This window comes from Protopterus annectens, chromosome 8.part0 (assembly GCF_019279795.1).
Source record: "Protopterus annectens isolate FY-2018-M chromosome 8.part0, PAN1.0, whole genome shotgun sequence".
Classification (NCBI taxonomy): Eukaryota; Metazoa; Chordata; order Ceratodontiformes; family Protopteridae; genus Protopterus; species Protopterus annectens.
Genome location: NC_056741.1, coordinates 620,891,082 through 620,915,240, shown reverse-complemented (window position 1 = coordinate 620,915,240; position 24,159 = coordinate 620,891,082). Strand labels below are relative to the sequence as shown.

Below are 24,159 nucleotides of genomic sequence, written 5' to 3'. Positions count from 1 at the left end.
AAGGTATTCCTCAAAGGTACATTTTTATTGTGTCCCTTTGTTCTGCAGGTCGTCAGGTCGTCATTGGTATTAAAACAGGCAGCCAACACCATTAAATCAGTCTTTCTTGCCGAGGAGCCAGAAGCAGTTCGCAGGAGTGCTGGTCGGCCGCTACCTGAGTTTTCGTTTCCGAAATTGAAGTCTTCTAAAGCTAAGTACCCCATTGGGGATCCTTTTATTCTTGTTCTAACCAATGTCAGAAAAAGTTAACAATTGTCTCACCTGTGGAAAGCAAATACCACACAGAGATTTCCATTCTTACTGCTTCACCTCTTAAGGTCCAGACCACAACATTCCTCGCTGTCGGTTTTGTGCTTTGTTCAATGCCAGAACTATACATTGTCGGGTCCTTATAGTAGCTAAATACTTTCGATGTCGATCTCCGTATTCCAAAATGGCTTCGGTAAGCCATCCGACTACCGATCTTCTGAAAAAACGTAATGATAAAAGACAGAGACAGACCGCACAGGTTCAAAACTGCAGACGACGCTTCTATTAAGCTAGTCGCCAGTTCGCTGGTACTCAGTGAGGTGCTTTCGCAGCTCCTGATGCCCGCTTCTGTGTATTCGCAGGCCGCTACTGAGACACGTTCGGAGTTCGGTATGCCGCCAGACTCTTTGACTATGAAACCTGCGGATGTCTCTACCTTAGATGGGTCCGGAGCCGCTCTGCAGGCACCGGCTTCTGAGGAAGTTCTTCACACTACCGATATTCGATATAAACCAACGACTTCTTTTGTGTCTTCAGTTCTTTCTAAAACTACTGAGTTTCTAAGGCCCAGGGTATGAACTACACCTAAAAAAACGATAACCCAAGCTCAAGCAATTGCTTCCATGCCTCAATCTCAAATGCTTAAAATAGCGGAAGACCTTATCATGTTGATTAGGGGAAGCCAGCCTACCCCTTCTAAAAGAAAAAGAGACTTGTCCCCAGCAGCTTTATCTGACCCAAGAGTTCGACGACTTTGTGGTTTCTGATTATAAAGACATGCCCTAATCTGCGTATGAGGATTCAGATGCAGATGAATCCATTCCTTCTGCCTCTCCTCCCGAGGATTTTTCTTTTGGTGAAACCCTACATACCTTGAGAAAACATTTCCATTGGGAATGCCAGGATTATCCTCAGTTCAAAAAGAGACTCAGAGAATTTTTAGATTTACCACAGCACAGACCCTTAGCTGCTACTCCTGTTTTGGATGATGTTTTCATGGAATCCAGTTTAACTCCTGATACTCTACCTCCTGCTCCCAGGAAACCTGACCGGTATTAGAGTCCCTGACTCACACAAATTGCTTTTCAAAAATCCTACTGCTGACCCAGAGGTCATCTCCCAAAGACCTAAAGGAATAAAAGCAACCACGGCTAAGAATCTCACCCCTTCGGACAGGGATTCTCGAGCTTTAGACAGATGGGGTAAAAAAGTATACACCTTTGCAGCTCTTGCCATTAGAGCATTAAATTGTCAGTTCCACATGCTGAAATACCAGCAACATACTATGGAACTTATTAAACAAAAATTATCTACCTTTCCAGACTGTGCAGAAAATAAAGAATTACAGGAGCTTATGCATTCTGCAAGCCGAGTTACAAAGCGTACCCTGCAATGTGGGTTTTGACACCCTAGAAGCATCCTGCAGTCACAGGTTCTGTACTTAGAAAGCATGCTTGGCTTAAGGAACAGACCTTGCCAGACTATGTCAAATCAAAATTATTGGACGCACCACTGAACAAAGACAATCTGTTCGGCACCAAGGCAGTAGAGGTTTTAAAAAAGATGGAAGGAAAAGCTAAATTTATGCAGACAGACTATTTGCAAGTCCAGCCTTCGAGATTCAGTATGCATTGCCCCTCAAAACACTGGTCCTTTCCAGCCCCCTCTAGGCCAGCTCAGAGTAGACTTAGGGGAAGCAGACCCTCCAGACAGCAGGCCAGGGAATGCAGAGATCTAAGTAATGGAGTACCTCTCCTCCTAAAATGGGGAGTGCTAAGCCCCACCCCCTTATAGAAATAATTCACAATGACTTTTCAACTCCACCTCTTACCTCTGCCCACCTGCTTGTGCCCCTAGGAGGAACATTTGCCTCCCATGCAAAAAACTGGGCCTCCATCACCAATGACCAGTGGGTCCTCAACATATTGTCCCAGGGGTGAATATCTTATTTCCACAAACTGCCAACCCCAAAAGGGTTCCCAGATCTTCCCGCAAACCAGTGAGCAGAACCAAGTTCATTGCCTGCTCTCCATGAGGGCAATTCAGCCTGTTCTTGCAGACCAGATAGGCCAAGGCTTCTATTCCAGACTTTTCCTGGTTCCCAGAAAAGAGGGCACCTGGTGCCCAAACCTAGATCTATCCATTCTAAACACCTTCCTGGTGGTACCAAAATTCAAAATGCTCACCCTCCAGCAGCTTATTCCTATGCCTATCCAAAGATGCTTGATTAGCCACTCTAGACCTAAAAGAGGCCTATCTGCACATCCCAATCAGAGACTCTTGCAGGAAATGTCTACGTTTCAGGGCAGGATCTATGCATTATCAGTTCTCTACACTTCTGTTTGGCTTATTCACTGCTCCCAGAGCTTTCACAAAATTCCTGGCTCCAGCCATTGCATTTTGCAGACAAAGAAATATTCAAATTTGCCCCTACGTGGATGACTGCCTGATTTAAGCAGACAGTCAGGAAACGCTGTTGCAGCACCTGACATTTGTAAAAGACCTGCTGACTTCACTGGGGTATACTATAAACTAAAAGAAATCCAAACTATTCCCCAGTCAGAAAATTGTATTCCTGGGAGCAAGCCTGGATGCAGCATCCCAGATAGCATTCCTTACTCCAGAAAAACAAGCCTATCTGACAGGCTACTTCTCTCAGTTGGCCACCAGAACCCAGTTATCCGCAAGGAAAATCCTGCAAGCTCTAGGGTTCATGGCCTCCTGCATTCTACTAATTCCATATGCCAGACTGCATATGAGGAAACTTCAGTGGTACTAAAAAAGCCTTTGGTATCAAAATTCTCAGGAACTGGAAACTATTATACCTATGATACCTTGTCTAAGGAAAGATTTTCTTTGGTGGGCAGCAGCATGCAACCACTACAAGGGACTTCCCTTTTCACAACCCTACGCCGCCCAGACCCTAACCGCAGATACATCAGACTATGCCTGGGGTGCACACCTGGACGGCAGGCGCATTCAGGGCCACTGGAGGCCAAATAAAATTCATCTGCTCATCAACCAAAAAGAGATGCTAGCTGTTCAGCACACTCTTTGACAGCTTTCAGACCCCTACTCTCTCCAGGGCCTCTACTAATCAAAACAATCAACACCACAGTAATGTGGCACATCAGCAAGCAGGGAGGAACCCACTATGCAGGCTAGCCATGACCCTTTGGCACACGGCTTCAGCCATGCAGATTCACCTGCTAGCACAATTCCTGCCAGGCAACCAAAACTCTGTGGCAGACAACTTAAGCAGAAATCTCCTAGACCCACATGAGTGGCGATTAAACCACAACACCTTCAGCCTCATATCCTAGAAATGGGGTACCCCAAAGGTGGACCTATTTGCCTCCCACAACAACCACCAGCTCGGCATTTTCTGCACCAGGGAACCTCACAGCAAGGCCTGGAAAGTGGATGCCCTATCCTTTCAATGGTTAAACCTCTCTCTATGCATTTCCCCCTCTACCTCTTCTTACAGGGGTGTTGCTCAAAATAAGGGAGGAAAGACCAGGATAATGAAGCTGAACCAGCACAGCCCTCCTTACCCCTCATCCTGGATTATCTAGCAGACCTGCTTCACAGGGGCCTGTCCTTCTCTTCTATTAAAATCCATGCCTCTGCCTTCTCTGCTCATTACAGCACAGAGCCACCTCTCTTTTCACACCCTCTCATCAAGCAATTCCTTAGAGGGGCTAACAACTTAAGGCCATCCAAAAGAGCCCCTACCCCTGCTTGGGACCTTAATTTTGCACTGGAAAAGCTCGCGTTACCCCCCCCCCCCCCCCGAGCCTGCAGCTTCAGCAGAGTTAAAATTCCTCTCTTGAAAAACAGCCTTCCTTCTGGCCATCACTTCAGCTAGAAGTGTGTCTGAGCTACAAGCACTCATGGCTGTAGAACCCTTCATCATTTTTCATGCTGACAGGGTCTTCCTCAGGACTAACCCAACTTTCATGCCTAAAGTAGTGTCCGGTGTGGCTCTCAACCAGTCTATTCATTTGCCCACCTTTTCCCCTAAACCTCAAAATAAGGGGGAAAGGATCCTGCACACTTTAGATGTGCAGAGACACCTCAGATTCTGCCTGGATAAGACTAAGCCCTTTAGGAAATCTAACCAGTTTCTAGTCTGCTTTGCAGCAGGGGCAGAGGGCAAGGCCATATCAAAACAACCCATTTCCAAATGGATAGCACACTGTATCCATTTATGTTACAAACACCATGGGAAACCACCCCCAGAGGGGGTCAGAACACATTGCACTAGGGCAACTTCTATCTGTGCAGCTTTTCTCAGAGAGGACCCTACCAGGGACATCCTGGAGGCTGCAACATGGAGTTCTGTTCATACCTTCACCAAGCATTACCACCTGCCTATCTTTTCCAAATTCAGGACAGGCTTTGCAACCGCAGTCCTGCAGGGCATACTAGCCAGCCCCAATGCTTCTTGACTGCTTCCACCCATTTCTTCAGTTTTGGGAATCATCCCAGTTGTGATGACTGCAGCAGTGAAACACGAAGAACATAGTACAGTTGTGTACACTTAGCATAAATGTAGATGTCAGTGTATTCACTGTTGCAGTCCTGGTTTACCACTCTCCATCCCCCTCATCTCTCTCTCTCTCTCTTCCTCGCTCCTTGCAGTGCTTTTTGGTATTTACTTTCTACTGGCGGTGTAATTCCACCATAACCTAGCTCCCTATTTGGGGGCTCCTGACATTTGGGGCAAGAAAAACTGATGTAATGGTGTTGGCTGCCTGTTTTTATACCACTGACAACCTGATGTCAGTCCTGGAGCAACAGCAACCGACACAGAAATACTAAGCCTCTGGTATTCGGGTTGACTGAGGGCTTCCCCTGGCAGGATAACCCAAGTGTGATGACTGCAACAGTGAATACACTCGAACATCTACGTTTATGGTAAGTGTGCACAACTGTACTATCCAGGGCTTCCTATGGCTTCACTGTATTGTGGAATATCCTTTCAGTTCCTCTCTTGGAATTTTTCATGGCTGGGGACTCTGTCTTGCAGGCTGAAGCCAGACAGAGCAGACAGCATCGGATACAAAAGTTATGTACTTACCGTAACAATTGATCTGTGTTGTCTGCCTCTGTCTGGTTCAACCTTCCTGCCTTTCTGTTCCCCTCCTCTTTGTTGACTTGGCAAGTCTTTCCTCCTGAGTTGACAAGACATTGGAAGTTATTTACTCCTGCTTTCTGGGGTCTCGCTGTCTCCTTGGTTGTCATAATACATTTTTGGGAGGGTGCATTTTCAGAATTGTATGTTTCTCTCTGAATGATTCTTTCATGGTACAAACTCGATGTGGGAGCTGAAGGAAGAGCTGGGAGTTATGGGTAAGTGAGGTGGAGCCAAGTGGGCTAAAGACTTTAGAACTGGCCGATGTTGGATCCAAAGTCTTTCAGGGTGAACCAGATGGAGACGGACAACATGGATCTATCGTTATGGTAAATGCATAACTTTTGATGTGATGTCAATCTCTCCTTTATTTTCACTGATGGGTCAGATCTGATCCTTCGGATCTGTCTTGGCCATTTCAAAAGCTTGAGGTCTTCAGGAAAGATCGTGGGCATCCTTCCTTACCCAAAATGCAACTCCCTAGCTTCTCTAGATCTCGTTTGCCGCTCTGCGAAGGAGGTTCTCTAGCAAGCTCTGAGCTAAGTATTTCTTGATATTTATAGTATCTTTCCTGTTAATTTTAACCTTAGATTAGTTTTTCTACTCAATTGTTTATATATCCTTACCCTGTTCCTTTTTATTAAAGATATAGCATGAGTGTTAGTCCCCTTTAGCTTCTTTCATTAGTGTCCGTTTAAGTTAGAGGACATCTAACTAATGTCCGTTTGAGTTGAAGGATGTTTTCCCCTTTACATCTATTTTCTTTTCCCCTTTTCTTTATCATCCATTTTAGTTAGAGGATGATTGTTTTAAAAAAAAGTTTTCTCTTTCCTTCCTTAAAATGTCTGGTCCATTAAAGTTAGAGGACTGTTTTCGAGTGTTTGTGTGAATGCTTCTTTTCTCCTCTTCCTTTATTTAGATAAGATGTCTGAAAAGCAAGAAGGGAAGCCTCTTGGCTTCAAAAAGTGCGAGCACTGTGGAAAAAAGATGCCTGTTAGCAATTCACACACTTTGTGTGTATTGCTTGGGGGGAGGGGCCTCTTCACCTGCAAGAGTCATGCTCCATTTGTCATGGATTCAACCGGAGGACACTGATGGAGTGCAAAAATAAACTCATCCTGAAGGGGTTGTTAAAAACTTCCTTTTCTGAGTCTGTATCCCCAGAGTCTACTTCGAAATCTGACACGTCGGAATAAACCCAAAAACGTGCTTCTTTGGCACTGAAATCTACCTCGGAGCCAAAGCAAAATGCTCCTAAACTGTTGGCTCTAGCGGAACCATCGGAGCAGACAACTGAAATTGGATCCAAGTCTTCTTCGGAACAATTGGAACCTTCTGCTCCAAAGTCTGCCTTGTCTACTGAATTCAGGTATCAGAGACAATTGTCTTCTTTGAAACCATTCCCTCTCAGCTCCCATCACCCTTTTTGACAAGATCAAGATCTCATACCCCTCCCTACCTGGTCCACCAGGAGTCTGTCCAATGAAGAAGTGGGTATGGTGATGCAAAGGCTGCTAAAGACACCAGCCTTGGTCAAATTATTATTGGATCCAAACCCAAAAGAATCAGATCAGACACAGTCTTCCCTCTCAGCACCTGCTCTTCCTCTGCTCTGGCACTTGGTTTCAGAGCTGGAAGATTCCAGCATCAGCTTGTGTCTGTATCGGATCCAGGTTCCTCAGATCCAGTATCTGCTCCGAGCATTTCCGCCCAGTTGGAGCAGGAAGCCTTTGGGAGCTCACACTCTCTGGTTGGGTCCGCGGAGCCAGTTCAGATCTCACTGGCTCTGACCCTGCCTCTCAGGGCCTTGGCATGGCTGAGTTTGGCTCCTACCTCTGCTTCGGAGCTTCTGGCTTCTGCTCTGGAGTTTCCTTCAGCCCCAACAACCCTTTTATCGGATCTGGGGTGTTCTTCGGAGCAGGGGTGGACTACCTCTGAAGTCATAAGATGTGTTCTGACTACTTCCAAGTCTAAGACACAATCCCCCTCAGATCTTCCTCTCAGTTCTGCGCAGGTGTCTTTGGCTTCTCACACACCCTCTCCTCAGGACCGCAGACATGCTTAGGCTTCAGGATGTCCAACAGGGGACTCTCCAATCTTCTGAAACCTCACAGAATATCCCACTGAAGATTCCTCTTGGAACAGGACCTGCAAGAGGAAGTATCTTGTCTCCTCGAAGTAGTTTATCACATCTGATACCAACCTCCATGAAGCATAAGGGTCCCCAAGGTCACTTCCTGAAGATGTCTCCTTGAAAATTTTAAAGCGGAGAGGTGACTGACAGTCCACATCCCCTTCGGCCAAACAGTCTGTTTACTTGAAGGCCCTTTGACCACTTGGGTGACTCCCTTTCTGATGAGCTTATGGAATTAATCTCACAGAAGGCTTGGGAGACTCTAGACTCAATAGAACCTACTCCTATGAGGCCAAATAAATACATTACAGCCCTAAGGACAAGACATTCTTTGCAAAAGGTGTAGCAGTTGATGCCTTGGTTATGGTGGCGGCCACCAAAAAGTAGCTGTCCAGGCTCAGTTCTTCTATCCATCCTGTGAGTAAGGATTCCAGGACCATCAATAGATATGGGAAGTGCATCTTTTTATCAGTGACCTTTGCCTTACGTTCACTAAACTACCTTACCCACATCACAAGATTAGAGGGGACTGTTAAAGGAACTGTCAGACTTCCTCCAAGGAGCTGTAGCCGACACAGTGGCAGATAAAGTCAACGCTCAGCTTGCCACCGTCAGTTCAGTTATGAACTCATGCTTGAGGCTCATTTTGTATGCAGCAGATGGAATGAGTAGGGCAAAAGGTTCAGACATCTCTATCTGGAGGCAGGCCTGGATGCGCCTTTGCAATTTCGTGGAATCTTTCAAGTCGTCATTAATTAATGCCCCTTTTGATGGCTGTACTCTCATTGGGCCTAAAGTTAGAGACACTTAGGTGTGACCAGGAAGGCAAGACCTTATCTGCTGTTGGAGTGCATTTTTCCACACCTAGCAGACCTTTTCCCAAAGTGGGAAAATGTGGTTCAGAAAGTCACAAAGTTCTTTCCAGGACACACAAAGTGAAAGTTCCTCTAGAGGCAGAGGGGAAACAGTAATGGAAAATGCTGCCCTCATGGCAGGGGGAGGCCTGCAGAATCAGGGATCCAGAGAATCTTTCTTTGGTAGAGCCTTTGAGCACTCCTGAAGGAGTGCCTGATTGCTGGCCTCTGGAGGCAGTCGGGGTCGATTGTCTACTGCACTGCGAAACCTAGAAAAAGATAATAAATGACAAATGGGTGCAGAACATAATATCCAGAAGATATGTCATTCTTTTCTCCTTCCCCACTCCCATAAACAAGTCAGTTCCAGACATTCCACCCTGTCAAAAGGAACAAGAAAATTAGAAATCCAAAAGTTGCTAAGAAAAAGAATCATCCAACAAGTTCCCACAGACTAGAGAGGATCTGGAATTTATTCAAGATTCTTTATAGCTCCAAAGAAAATGGGACTGGAGACCCATTTTGGACCTCAGCAATTTGAACAAATCTGTGAAAAAGACCAAGTTACAGATGGTAACACTGCAGTCAATACTTCCATTCCTGAAAAAAGACAATTGATGTGCTCTATAAATCTTCAGGATGCATACTACCACAATCAAATGGAAAGGTGATCCAGAAAACACTTGTGCTTCATGCTACTAGGAGCCAGTCACTTCCAGTTTCAAGCTGTGACCTGTGGTCTCACTTCAGCCCCCAGAGTGTTCACCAAATGCATGGTGGTGGCAGTGGTTCACCTGCGACGCTGTGGATTCTGGGTGTTTCTGTATCTGCATGACTGGCTCATAATCGCCCCTACCAGGGATCTTCTGCTAGAAGCCAGGGACTATACTTTTCAACTCTGTTCCTCCTTACATATTACCATACACAACAAAAAATCTGCTCTAGGGCCATGTCAAAACTTAGTCTTCATAGGAGCAGAGATGAACACAACTACATTGATAGCAAGACTTCCACAAGACAGAGTAGACTATCTTTGCCATTATGTAAAATGTTAATAAGGAAGACATGAGCTTCTCCAAAACTGATTCTCCAGGTACTGGGGAAAATGGCTGCGTCAATCATATTCATTTCCCTAGGTTGTCTTTATAGGAAAATACTACAATGGTTACTTCCCACACAATGGTCAGTCCTAGAATTTCCAGTGTCACACAAAATCATGATAACCAACTCCTGAGAAAATGATCTGCAATGGTGGTTTCACTCTCCCTTAGTATCTCAAGGCAGTCACTTCTCCCTCCCCCAATCCCAGGCCACGGATACTTCCCAGATAGGGTGGTGGTGGGGGCATTATCCAGGGAAGACAGTTAAAGGCACCTGACAGGAATTCAAGGCTCATTTTGCACATAAATCTCCAGGAGACGAGGGCAGTGCTTTTAGCGTTACAAGCATTTCGAGAGACAAACCTTCTAGGAACGATAGCAATCCAGTTGGACAACATGTCTGTGGTCTGGTACCTAAACAAAGAGGGGAACAAGATCTTACCCCCTTTGTCGAGAAGCTCTGAGGGTCTGGCAATGGGTAACAGCTTCCAACTGCTTTCTGATAGCAACGCATATCCAGGGGAAATCCATTGTGATTGCAGACAAATTGAGCAAAGCCGTACTATGGCCACACGAGTGGTCCCTCAGTCAGAAAGTTATGCAAGAGATCTTCCAGAAATGGGGCCAGTCTTGCTGTGATCTCTTTGCATCGCTCACCAGTGCCAAATGCAACAACTACTTTGCCCTGATTCCTCCCACAGGGGAGTCACCAAGGGATGCACTTGTTCACAGTTGGCCTCTGGGACTTCTTCGTGCCTTTCCTCCAGCCCCTCTTAATTCCCAAGTTTTTGCAGAGAGTAGGTTTGTTGGAGATTACAATAATCCTGATTGCCCCCATTGGCCTTGTCAAATATGTTATTTTTTTTTTTCAGCCTCTTCTTCGGGATGAACCATGGATTCTGGACACTGCTCCGGACCTTCTGACTCACCCGTCAGGAATGGTTCATCCCATCCTGATCAGTCTCAAACTAACAGCTTGGCTGCTCTAGTTCCCATGATCACCAGGTTTCCTCTCCAGTCAAATATATTTTATCTTCCCATAAAACATCTACACAAAAACTATACAGAAGTAAATGGAAGAGATTTGTTACATGGGCCAGCAGTAATCAGATAGATCCCATTTCTGCGCCCATGCATTCCATTCTAGAATTTTTGGCAAAACTTTTCAATGAAGGAGCTGCTGCAGCTACTGTTGGAATCCTGTTGGCAGCAATTTCAGATTTCCATGTAGGAGAAAATGGTTCTGGTATCATGTCACACGAACTTTGTAAGACATTCTTAAAAGGAACTACAGTGATAATACCCCCATACAGGAACCCGTCACCACCCTGGGATCTGAATTTCGTTTTGCCAAACATTGTCTGTCCTCCCTTTGAACCATCTGTTACATGCGATTTGAAGCATCTCTCCTGGAAAACACTCTCTTTAATGGCTATTACTTCAACTAGGAGAGTTTCTGAATTACAAGCTTTGTCTGCCAAGCCACCATACCTAGTTTTTCATAAGGACATAGTTTTTTTTATGCAGTAACCCATCCTTTTCTACCCAAGGTTGTTTAGGAAAGTAACCTCAATCAGTCTATTGACCTGCCAGTTTTCTTAAACTTCCAAAATAAAGGAGAATATTCACTGCATCTTCTGGATGTTCATAGACTGTTATGTTTCTACTTACATAGAAAGAACTTCAGAATTTAGACATCAGATCAACTACTTATTTCTTATTCTGATATTAGAAAAAGGTCAACCAGTCATCAAAGTTACCTTATCCAAATGACTTACACTATGTACATTCTGCATTTATAATTCCAAGAATAGAGCTCTGTTTAATCCCGTTAAAGCTCATTCCACTAGATCGGTAGCCACATCTGCAGTCTTTCAAGCTAGGTTACCCTCGGATAATATCTGAGCTGTTGTGACATGGGCAAAACCTCATACCTTCATTACTCATTACAAAGTGAATTTGGCATCAAGGAGTTGAGCCTCTTTTGGTTCTGTGGTTGTGAGGAATATTCTCCCATGAGCCACCCAAGAGTCAGGTTGCTTGGGACGCGGTCCCATCAGTGAGAATAAAAGTGAGATTGACAACATCACATAAAGAAGTTATATACTTACCGTACCATTCCATGTGTGTTGTCCTTTTTGACCTTTATTCTCACAACCCACCCTCCATACCCCCTGCCTACACACTTGGAAGACCGAGTAGTACAAATTAGATACTACAGGGTTATATGGGCTCAGAAATGTTATTATAGTTGAAAAAAAATATATATATATAAAAAACTGTCTTTGTAAGAGAACTAGGGGCAAACTAGATCTGAGGAAGCTTAGGGAGTTGCATTATGGGTAAGGAATGATGCCCACGAGCTTTGCTGAAGACCTGGAGCTTTTGAAATGGCAGAGACAGAGCCGAAGGATCGGATCAGACCCGTCAGTGAGAATAAAGATTGAGATGGATAAACACACATGGAACGTTAAAGTAAATGCATAACTTCTTTTTCACTATGTGCTCTGTCCTGTAATTTTACCATTTTTTGAAACATCTGATGTTAAGTTGTCAATCTCGCCTTCATTCTTGCTGGATGGGTTCGGAGCCGATCATCGGCTCTGACTCGGCACTTGCTAAGCTCGAGAGTCACTTTTACCAGCTCGAGGCAGCCCCATATCCCATGATGCAAGGCGGTAACTACCCAGATCTCGTTTGCCGCTTCGCTGATGAGGTACTCCTTTTGCCAGCTCGTGGTAAGTAAATTGCTTTACAATTGTTAGACACCCCATTCCTAGTTTTTCTCTTATATATTAGTATAATTGTCATTTTTAGGTAGTTGTAGGGTCGCTAGTCTAGTTTTACTGTTTCCCTACTTGTTTTTATTTAGTCGGGCCTTCATTCCCTTCCCATCCCTTCCTGTCAGGGTGTGTGTGTGGATTTATTTTTTTCCCCTTTTAAGTTAGAATTTCTGAGTCTGGGACTGTGTGAGTTGGGTGTGTGTGTGTACTCACTATGTCCAAGGAACAGAGGGTCTCAGGCTTCAAGAAGTGTGACTCGTGCTGTCAGAAGATGTCTCTGACAGACAGTCACACTTCTTGTATCTACTGCCTGGGACCTCTCCACCTGCAGGACTCCTGTGCTATCTGTCACTCTTTCAGCCAGAGAATCCTGCAGGAAAATAGAAATAAACTAATTTTGAGAGGACTTCTTAAACCGGAGGGCTCCCCGGCCAAGTCTGTTTCGGGCAAGCCCTCTAAGACCTCCAAGGCCCAGGCTTCTGCTTCTAAGCCTCCGGCCTTGGCTCCGACTCCTTTGGAGTCGAGATCGGCTCCGGCTGGAGCAGATTTTATTTTGACTAAATCTTCGGCACCGATGGCTATCGGTGCCGATACTTTAACTGCCACATTGGTGTCGGCTCCGACCGGCTCCGATCACCATGTGACTAAGGCTTCAGTATCGGTGCCGACCGGCTCCGATACCATTATTTCCTTGCCTGTATCGGCTCCGGCTGGAGCCGATACATCCTTGACCAGACTCGGAGCCGAGAAGTTGTCGGCTCCGTCTGGAACCGAGGGTTCGTCGGCTCTGATGGTTCCGTCGAGGAAGCGGTCCAGGTCTCCCTCTTTGGAGCCGATACTATCGGCTCCGGCCTCTCCTCTTCTTTCGGAGCGGAGCCATCGGAGCCGATCATCTAGGTCTTCCAGGCTCTCAGACCATGATTTAGAGAGAGTGGTAAGCAGATTGTTAAAATCACAGGCACTAGCCCAAATGCTTCATAGTCCATCTCAACAGATGACTGTTAGTCCACACCCTCTTCAAGTTCCTCCTTCAACTCTCCTCCAGAGCTCAGAGCCGGAGTCTATGGGAATAGTTACTGCTATGGCTGTGGGGCAGATACTTCCCCTTTCTGCTCCTTCAGCTTCTACTCTTATCTCCTCCTCGAGACCTTCCTTGGAGGGATCCGGTGGTCTGGCTTCCCTGGTCTGCTCCGAGGGGGTGAGTGGCATCGGACCCTTGTCCGACCCTGCTCTTCCCCTCGGGGCTTCGGCCTTGGTGAGCTCAGCCCCGACATCTGCCTCGGAGCCTTCCCTTTCAGTGGGCCCGGGAGTCCCTGTTTCTTCGGAGTGGGGTCTCTCGGATCTCCCTGGGAGGGGAGCCTTCGAGGTGATGAGTGTGCTGGCCCCTGGGCTCAGTCAGCAGTCTATCCCCTTAGCTCCTCCCTCTACAGTGCCTGTAGATGTCTCTTCCCACTCTCTTGCTCCCGGACCGAGAGATCCACCGCCTCAGGTTTCCCCACTGGGAAGAACCCCCTCTTCCGAGGATTCTCCTGATCCTTCAGGAGATCCTCCGCGTAAGAGGACCTGTAAGAGGAAGCACCTAGACTCCCCTGAGTCTACTACTTCAGATACCAACTTAGATGAGTCGGAGGGGTCCCCAAGATCCCCCTCTGAGGATGTCTCTTTTTCAATAGTCCAAACAGTAACAAGAACTAGTAAAAATACGAATGAAGTCACCACAGCTCACTGCATCACTCAACAATTTAATATTGTAATACAAAAAATGGACATACACTGAGCGCTTTCACCCAGTTCTATACTGGGTTTCTTCAGAGTAACAATCATATGGAGCAGTTTCCTTATATACTGTGAATAATTAACATCAATAACTAAATTAACTTCGTTAAATGAATAATTAGATACTTGTTGTTTCACCCAACTTAGGCATATAAGAACTAAGAAATTCAGTATATTTTTTATCTAAAAACAAAATAAATGCATTGTGTAGTATATCTTAAGTACAATAACAAAAACTAAGAAACAAATTTCATTTATCTAATGTCTCTTTGTAAAATCTACTAAATAAGTAAATTTATATATATATATATATATATAAGTAAATAAATAAATACATAACATCCCTTACACTCCACATAACTAGTTGATGTATCAAATTGGAAATAATACTCAATATTGTATATAAAAATGCTTAAAATATATGTAGATATAAATATGCAACCATGTAAAAACACACATATATATATGTATATATAAATAAATAATACTATAAATTAATAAATAATAATAATATAATAAATGTATGTAAAAACACATTTATAAAAACAACCATTGATTAAAAACCAGCTTGATATGTGGTATGTATTAAAAATAATTATAAAATTAAATAGTATAAGATTTCATTTTCAAGAAGCTGCTAATAGATATATATTCATTTATACCTGGTTTTCTGCTAGCATTTAATCTGAGTTGCCATAAACATTCTTTCATCTCTAACTTGGGTGAAACAACAAGTATCTAATTATTCATTTAACGAAGTTAATTTAGTTATTGATGTTAATTATTCACAGTATATAGTATTACAATATTAAATTGTTGAGTGATGCAGTGAGCTGTGGTGACTTCATTCGTATGTCTCTTTTTCAGACATCCTAGAACTCCTAAAACAGAGGGGAAACTGGCCCTCCATTAATCCCTCTGAGGATGAGTCGGTATACCTAGAGGCGTTCGGATCTCGACCCTCCACCTCCTGGGTGTCTCCGCCTTTCGACCCCCTCATGGAGGTGATAGCTCGGAAAGCGTGGGCATCTCCTGATTCCGTAGAACCAGTTCCCAGGAGGCCTTCTAAATTTATTACAGCCCCTTCCGAGTAACAATTTCTTACAAAAGGTGTCCCTGTTGATGCCATGGTGGTGGCGGCCGCCACCAAGAAGGAACTTGCAGATCCTTCCGTACCAGTCCATCCTCCTAACAAGGATTCTAGGACCATGGACAGGTATGGTAAGCGGATGTTTTCCTCAGCGACCTTTGCCATGCGTTCGCTGAATTATTTATGTCACTTCACCAGACTTCAAAGGGACATCCTTAAAGAATTAGGTGAAGTAGTACAGGATCCTACAGCTGCAGGGGCTCAGGACAAGATTGCTTCTCAGCTAGGAATCCTTAACTCCATAGCCAACTCCTCCATGCGGCTGATTTCGTATGCAGCAGATGGAGCGAGTAGAGCTGCAGGGACAGGAGTGGCTCTTAGATGTCAGTCCTGGATGCGGCTCTGTAATTTTGCAGATCCCTTTAAGGCGTCCTTCACAAACTCTCCCTTCGATGGATCAACATTGGTCCTCAGGTGAAGGATACGTTGACCAGGTGTGAGCAAGACGGCAAGACTTTCTGCCATATGAGTCAGTTTTTCCACCCCTTCTAGGCCTTACCCTAAAGGACAGAAGGGTGGAAAGATGTGGTTCCGTAAATCTCAGGGAGTCACGCCGGACACACGTGGTCAGTTTACCCCTAGGGCCAGAGGGGGTAATAATAATAATAACAGACGCCGCCCTAGGGGCAGAGGGGGTCCGCAAAACCAGGGAAGCAGAGAGCCTCTCTCTGACAAGCCCTTCCAGCATCCCTGAGGTGTTGCCCGACTGTCCATTTTTGGAGGCAGTCGGGGGAAGATTATCGCTGTACCCAGAAGCCTGGCTTTCCCTTTCACAAGACAAATGGGTACAGTCGATCATATCCGAGGGTTACAAGATTCCTTTCGAGGAAAGTCCCTTCACTCACAAAAATTCCCTTCCAGATGTTCCACCCGGTCTAAGGGAAATCGCAAAATTAGAAGTATCAAAGCTTCTACACAAAAGGGCCATTCAGCCAGTTCCAACAGACCATTCAGAGCCCGGAATCTACTCAAGGTTCTTTTTGGTTCCCAAAAAGACGGGAGATTGGAGACCAATATTGGACCTCAGCAGACTCAACAAGTCTGTGAAAAAGACAAGATTTCGGATGGTCACACTTCAATCGATTTTGCCCTTCTTGGGCAAAGACAACTGGATGTGCTCAATAGATCTTCAGGATGTGTACTATCACATAAAAATCCACAGACGCTCCAGAAGGTTTCTCCGCTTTCGGCTGGGGTCCAGTCATTTTCAGTTCAGAGCCCTGCCCTTTGGTCTCACTACAGCCCCCAGAGTGTTCACCAAATGCATGGCAGTGGTCACGGCTCACCTGAGACGTCAAGGATTCCAGGTGTTTCCGTATCTCGACGACTGGCTCCTCTCAGCCACCACCAGGCATCAACTTCTTCAAGCCAGGGATTACGCCCTAAATCTCTGCACTCAATTAGGAATTTCGATCAACTACGAAAAATCCTCCTTATTGCCCTGCCAGTCTATTACTTTTATAGGCACAAATTTAGACACTGTTCGGATGTCAGCAAACCTCACAAGCCAGAGAATCCTAGATATCCAAAACCATGTGCGGATCATCCTTGCCAGCAAAAAAGTGCAAGCCAGACTGGTCCTAAAAGTATTGGGCCTCATGGCAGCTGCCATTACTCTTCTTCCTTTGGCCCACTTTTACATGCGTCTCCTTCAATGGATGTTGTTCACCCAATGGTCCTACCAATAACTTCCCATGCGTCACCAAATTCTGGTGACACAAACTTGCAAAAACCACCTATCCTGGTGGATTTCTTCTCCCCAGGTTCATCAGGGCAGACCCTTTGTTTCCCCGGCCCCGGTAGCCACAGTCACTATGGACACCTCCCTGATCGGGTGGGGGGGTCATTATCAGGGCAGGATGGTTCATGGGACGTGGCAACCGTTCGAATACCACCTGCACATAAATGTCCTAGAGATGAGAGCAGTGCTTTTAACGTTGCAAGCCCTCAACGACTTTCTTCCCTCGGGAACAATTGCAGTTCACACGGACAACATGTCCGTAGTGTGGTACATCAACAAGCAGGGCGGAACCAAGTCCTACCCCTTGTGTTGAGAGGCTCTCAGACTTTGGCAATGGGCGATCTCCTCTCATCGGTTTCTGGTAGCAACGCATATCCCTGGGAAAACCAACATTTTAGCGGACAGATTGAGCAGAGCTATACTCATGCCTCACGAGTGGTCTCTCAAACAATCTATAGTGGAGGAGATTTTTCAGAAGTGGGGCCGCCCATGTTGCGATCTTTTTGCTACTCCCCAAAACAGCAAATGCCCAGCCTTCTTCTCTCTCTTCCCACTTCCGGGCCATCCCCCCAGAGACGCTCTTACCCAAGATTGGCCCCAGGGACTTCTTTATGCCTTTCCTCCCTTTCCATTGATACCACAGGTACTCCAGAAAGCTACCGTTTTGAGATCCAAAATGATTCTCATTGCCCCGTATTGGCCTCGACAAATTTGGTTTCCGTTCCTCCATAGTCACCTTTTAGTGCAGCCGTGGCATCTGGACCCAGTGCCAGATTTTTTGATCCACCAATTGGGTCAGCTGCATTGGTCCATTCCTTCTCTCAACCTCACAGCTTGGTTGCGCCACTTCCTTCCTTAGCCAGGCTTCCTATGATCTCTAACCCTGTTAGGGATATCATAGTGGCTTCCCTTAAATCCTCTACTAGAAGGATTTACACTAGCAAGTGGAAACGCTTCTCCCTTTGGGCGAAATCAAGGAGCATAGATCCCTTTACTGCCCCTGTTCATGCAGTTTTGGATTTTCTAGCGGAAATCTTTCACTCGGGTTCTTCATCTTCCATGGTCAAAGTTCAGTTGGCTGCGATCTCGAACTTTCATGTCGGGTTTGCAGATCACAACATTATGTCCCACAAGCTTTGTAGAACTTTTCTGAAAGGAGTTTTTCTCCTCAAACCTCCTGTCAGGAGTCCTCCTCCTCAATGGGACCTAAATCTAGTGCTGACATCCTTAATTCTTCCTCCCTTTGAGCCAGCTGCTTCATGCTCACTAAAGTTTCTTTCGTGGAAGACACTCTTCCTTGTCGCTATTACCTCAGCTAGGAGGGTGTCAGAACTTCATGCCCTCTCTATTCGTCCCCCATATTTGGTCTTCCACAAGGACAGAGTATCCTTGAGAACTAATCCATCCTTTTTGCCCAAGGTTGCTTCAAAAACAAATTTAAACCAATCTATTGATCTCCCTGTATTTTTTCCTAATTACTCCAACAGATCGGAACAAAAATTACATTATCTTGATGTTCACCGCCAACTAAGATATTATTTGGACAGAACAAAACAATTCAGAAAGTCTGATCAGCTCTTTCTTTCTTATGCTGAAAATAAGAAAGGTCTCCCTGTTTCCAAAGTGACCTTGTCTAGATGGCTATCTTCCACCATTTCCGAAATTTATCAACTTAGGGGCAAACAGCTGTGCTCAAAACCAAAGGCACATTCCACTAGAGGCTTAGCCACTTCTACAGCCTTTCAGGCTAGGCTACCCTTAGATACTATTTGTGCAGCAGCAACTTGGGCCACTCCTCATACCTTTGTTTCTCATTATAAATTGGATTTGGCCTCCAGGGATAGAGCCAGTTTTGGTTCCACAGTTCTCAAGAGTCTGTTCCATTGAGCCACCCAGGATAGAGGTGCTAGGGACACGGTCCCATCCAGCAAGAATGAAGGCGAGATTGACAACTTAACATTTAGAAGTTATGGACCTACCATAACATTCCATGTTAGTTGTCTTCTCGCCTTCTTTCTTGACCTCCCTCCTGCCCCCTTGCCTGGACAGACCTTGATCTCCCTTGGCTCTGGAAGATTTTGTTTCTTTGGGCACCAGTTAGTTCCAGTTTTAGTTATCTGGTTTCCCCTTACAGCCTTTTTAGGCTTATTGCTCTTCTTTCCTTAGTGGAAAGTTTTTATGCTAGGTAGGTTTCCCTCTAGGTACTAAACGAGATCTGGGTATTTACCGCCTTGCATCATGGGATATGGGGCTGCCTCGAGCTGGTAAAAGTGACTCTCGAGCTTAGCAAGTGGCGAGTCGGAGCCGAGGATCGGCTCCGAACCCATCCAGCAAGAAAGAAGGCGAGAGAAGACAACTAACATGGAACGTTATGGTAGGTACATAACTTCTAATTTTTGATCAGTCTCAGATTCAGCCAGCCATTTCTTCATTTTAGCCTCATATTTTTACAGTTTCATCAGCTCATCTGAATATCTGCTTAAAGCTTCTTCCATTTTTTCCAGCAGTTTATTTGAATTGATATACTCCTTCACTGGTAAGGGTGATAAAGGATAGTGGGAGAAACGTACTCAAAAGCAAGGAGTGTGTGTTGAGCAGATGGAGATAGTACTTTGAGGGGCTGATGAATGAAGAGAATGAGAGGGAGAGAACGTTGGATGATGTGCGGATAGTGAATCATGAAGTGGAGTGGATTTGCAAGGAGAAAGTAAAGATAGCTATGAAGAAGATGAAGAATGGAAAGACTGTTGGTCCAGATGACATACCTGTGGAAGCATAGAGGTGTTTAGGTGAAATGGCAGTGGAGTTTTTAACTAGATTGTTTAATGAAATCTTGAAAAGTGAGAGGATGTCTGAGGAATGGAGAAAGTGTTTTGGTACTGATTTTTAAGAATAAGGGTGATGTGCAGATCTGTAGTAACTACAGAGGGATTAAATTGATCAGTCACAGCATGAAGTTATGGGAAAGCATAGTGGAAGCTAGTTTAAGAAGGGACGTGATGATTAGTGATCATCAGTATGGTTTCAAGCCAGGAAAGAGCACTACAGATGTGATGTTTGCTCTGAGAGTGTTGATGGAGAAGTACAGAGAAGGTCAGGAGGAGTTGCATTGTGTCTTTGTGGACTTAGAGAAAGCATATGACAGGGTGCCTAGAGAGGAGTTGTGGTATTGTATGAGGAAGTCAGGAGTGTCAGAGAAGTATGTAAGAGTGGTACAGGATATGTACAAGAGTAGTGTGACAGCGGTGATGTCTGCGGTGGGAGTGACGGATGCGTTTAAGGTGGAGGTGGAATTACATCAAGGATCATCTCTGAGCCCTTTCTTATTTGCAATGGTGATGGACAGGTTGACACATGAGATCAGACAGGAGTCCCTGTGGACTATGATGTTTGCAAGATGACATTGTGATCTGTAGTAAGAGTAGGGAACAGGTAGAGGAAACCCTGGAGAGGTGGAGATATGCTCTAGAGAGAAGAGGAATGAAGGTCAGCAGGACTAACAGAATATATGTGTGTGAATGAGAGGGAGGATAGAGGAATGGTGAGGATGCAGGAAGTAGAGGTGGCGAAGGTGGATGAGTTTAAATACTTGGGCTCAACAGTTCAGAGTAATGGTGAGTGTGGAAGAGTGGTGAAGAAGAGAGTACAGGCAGGATCGAGTGGGTGGAGAAGAGTGTCAGGAGTGATTTGTGACAGACGAGTACCAGTAAGAGTGAAAGGGAATGTCTACAAGAGGGTAGCGAAACCAGCTATGTTATATGGGTTGGAGACAGTGGCATTGACAAAAGGCAGGAGTCAGAGCTGGACGTGGCAGAGTTAAACATGTTAAGATTTGCACTGGGTGTGACGAGGGTGGACAGGATTAGGAATAAGTATATTAGAGGGTCAGCCCAGGTTGGAAGGTTTGGAGACAAAGCCAGAGAGGCAAGATTATGTTGGTTTGGACATGTGCTGAGGAGGGATGCAGAGTATATTGGGAAAAAGATGCTAAGGATGAAGCTGCCAGGTAACAGGAAAAGAGGAAAGCCTAAGATAAGGTTTATGGATGTGGTGAGAGAGGACATGCAGGTGGCTGGTGTGACAGTGCAAGATGCAGAGGACAGGAAGAAATGGAAACCGATGATCTGGTGTGGTGACCCCTAACGGGAGCAGCTGATAGAAGAAGAAGATACTCCTTCAGTGTTCCATTTATGTTAATCAGCTCTGAGCACATTTGACTTTTTTTTTTTTCCATTAGTTTACTGAAAGTCATGTCTTGCACCACAGCTGGAGTGTGACCTGCTTTTTTTCTGAACAGCTGTAAGATTCTTCTCAGCCATTGTTTTCTCTTCACCTTTTGTGGTTAATTTTCTTTCAGGCTCTCTAAATTTCATATTTGCTGAAATCCAGGCATTGCACTTACTAGTCAATAAGTGAAATTTACTCAGAAAGACAAATTCAGTGGTTGTCTTCTGAGATTCTGATTTCACACTGCAAGAGCTGAAGTTAAGTGTTACTCAGTGTGCAGCCATCTTTGAAGTCCAAGGTAAAGGTATTCTTATCAACTAATGGAAAATTTTTCTTCAGAAATTAAAAAGTATTTAAAAAGTGTTTAGAGAGAGCAATAGATAGGTTGCTTGTTCACACCTCATACCTGAGTTTAACAATTTGCTTTCTTCCCCCATTTTGTAGCTTTTCCTCAGGGTCGGTAATATCCACCCCAGGTGGATGTAGTCTTGCATTTGGATTGGTGCATAGTAGGAAAATAATGTGCCAGTGGATGAGCTAGTATCCAAAAGTAATAGGCTGAAGAGATGACGCGTAGTGGAGAGAGCATCTTCTATTTTTGGCTGTTTTGAATTGTCAGGATCACTGTAACGTTTGCCTTCCACATTCTTCTTAGAGGAATATGGCGGGAGAAAACTGATTTACAGCTAAGTTACCTTGAGGACCACAAGTTTCAGTTCCCAGATTTTGTTCTATGAATTTTGAGAGTATGGCTATTCTCTGGACACTTGTTTGACAAGCAGTAAAGGAAAATGTGTTTTGTTCATTTATTGTAATTTACTTCTCCTTTGGGTTAACCTGAGAATGTTAGATTATATGGTGGCGTTGATGCTCAGTGAGTGAGTCATTTGGTGCTACTGGATGTGTTAATATCATATTTGTGTGGCCTATACAGTCATTAGGCAGTAATAGAGACAGAAGATAATGTGGATTGGGTGTTCTGCTTTGTTAGAAAGAGTTAGATAGCTGTCATGGGAACATTAAAACTGTGGGACAAAAAAAGTAATTTACGGTGAAAAGTTTAGTTATGTTGCAGTATCTTTACAGCTGAGAGAACATGTTTCTGCCAGGGAAATAAAAGGGTAATTCACATTACTGCATGTCACTGTCAGCCATATGCAGTTAAGTAAATCATTAGCTTGGATCGTTTTATTTCCTGACATGCCAGTTTAAATGCCTGAAGTGTTTATGCTACTGTTTGGGAATGTCCAGCAATGTTAATGGCTGTTGCTCTTCTGCCAGAATATGTCCTAATATCATATGCATTTGTTTCGTTTGTAGGATTCTCCAGTCAATAAACTTTTATATGCAAGGGAGATACCACGCTATAAACAGCTTGTAGAGAAGTAAGTGCTGTAATGGAATCCTCGTGTTACAGTTTTTTAAATGTCATACTGTTATTTCTGTTTTTTTTGGATATTGTACTAGAAGACCCATAGATGTTGTTTACTGTAATAGATTATTTTATGATGCCCGCTAGTGATTGTCCTTAACTAATGTGCCTGTCTGACTTAATTTGTTAGAAATACAACTGTTGACAAATGCTGTATAGGGAAATCAAAACTGCCTAGAAATGACTCCACAGATACTGTAGCATGAAATAATGTAGCTTTTGGTTTTGCAGGTACTACCTTGACATACGTTCTGCTTCTGCTGCCAGTTACCAGGAGATGAACTCTGCACTGACTGAACTGTCTGGGGTAAGCAACTTTGTGAGCTGTTGGGGTTTTAGAGTACGTCACACAGGGAGCTATGGATTAAAGTAGAAGTATGAAACAGTGGTAGGGGAGAACAACACAGTAGGACAGAGGAAAGATCAAGAAGCAAGGTCTGGAGCAGATATTGCAAAAAAGGGTTTTGGCAATACTTATCCCAAAGTAGATTATCATCGGTATTCAAATTTTGCAGAATATATATATATTTGCCATTAGTAATTTATTTTCCTGTATTGTGGTTGTGTTAGGTACATGCAGGTCACTGTTATAGTTCACAAAAACTGGATGATGTTCAAGACTGAAGAATATGCAGTTTTGTATCAGTTTACCCATATGAACTCAAATAAAATATTGTACTTGCCTGAGAAACTCACTTTGAATGAAGATGGATTTTTGAAAATCCACCATTTACTTCGTAGAACATCTTTAGTAAGACTTTTGTATGTAATGTGTACAAATTTGTATACTTGATTCTTAGTCATATTAATAAAAACTGTAAATGCCTTTAAAAATATAAAACTGTAGAGTGCAGAACTTGTGTTTTCCCTGTCATAAAAAAGAAGGGGAAGATGATGCTTCTTGCAATTATATTACTCTCTCAAAGCTTGTGAATAGTCTTGTCCATAAGCTTGCTTTAACCTAGGATTTTTATTCTTATTTCTTTAGCATACTTCTACACTACAGTACCCTTCATCTTCCAAGAGATCTTCCATAAGGTGGTATGGTGTTTGAGGAACTGTGGTCCAGCAGATATCATTTTGCCTTATCTCTGTATATAGATAGTCCTCTGTGGGTTGGTTCAGTCCTTAGGTTCTGTCCTCTTCACCTCTAGCAACTAACAGTACTGATGGCATTGCTAGGAAGCTGTTTTGTGCTGCCACAAATTATTTTCTGTATCTCCTTGGATTTAACTGGTCTTTCTTTGGTTCCAGCTTTAACTGTGGTGATCTCATCATGGTTTTATGTTCATCATGCATTTCACAATTGCAGTAGTGCTAATTGAGACTTCAGCTGTTATCAGTCTGCCTTTAGGACTGATAGGTTCATAGGTAGGTACTAGGCTATCGGCCCTAGGGCCTGTACAAGCCCAGCCAAAATGGTACCCTGGCTTTTGCCAACCAAGAAAATTATTTTCCTGTGCCACTGTCCAGCAGAACCACAGAAATGATTCCCGGGGTGAATTTCCTTTTTCCCATCCAGTCATCAAGATTTTTCTTGGAGTGCTAATGAGGAGCTTTGTTTGATATAGATAGG

General features: G+C 44.3%; 1 protein-coding gene across 1 annotated transcript in view; it reads left to right on the top strand.

Moving 5' to 3' along the window:
• The window catches only part of LOC122808326 (plexin-B3-like), a 2,760,797-nt gene that overhangs the window by 2,521,093 nt on the left and 215,545 nt on the right, over positions 1–24,159 (top strand). The window contains exons 30-31 of the mRNA XM_044079291.1: positions 22,472–22,536; positions 22,815–22,890. Of these exons, the coding sequence (XP_043935226.1) occupies positions 22,472–22,536; positions 22,815–22,890 (141 nt within the window). The remainder of the gene's footprint in view (positions 1–22,471; positions 22,537–22,814; positions 22,891–24,159) is intronic.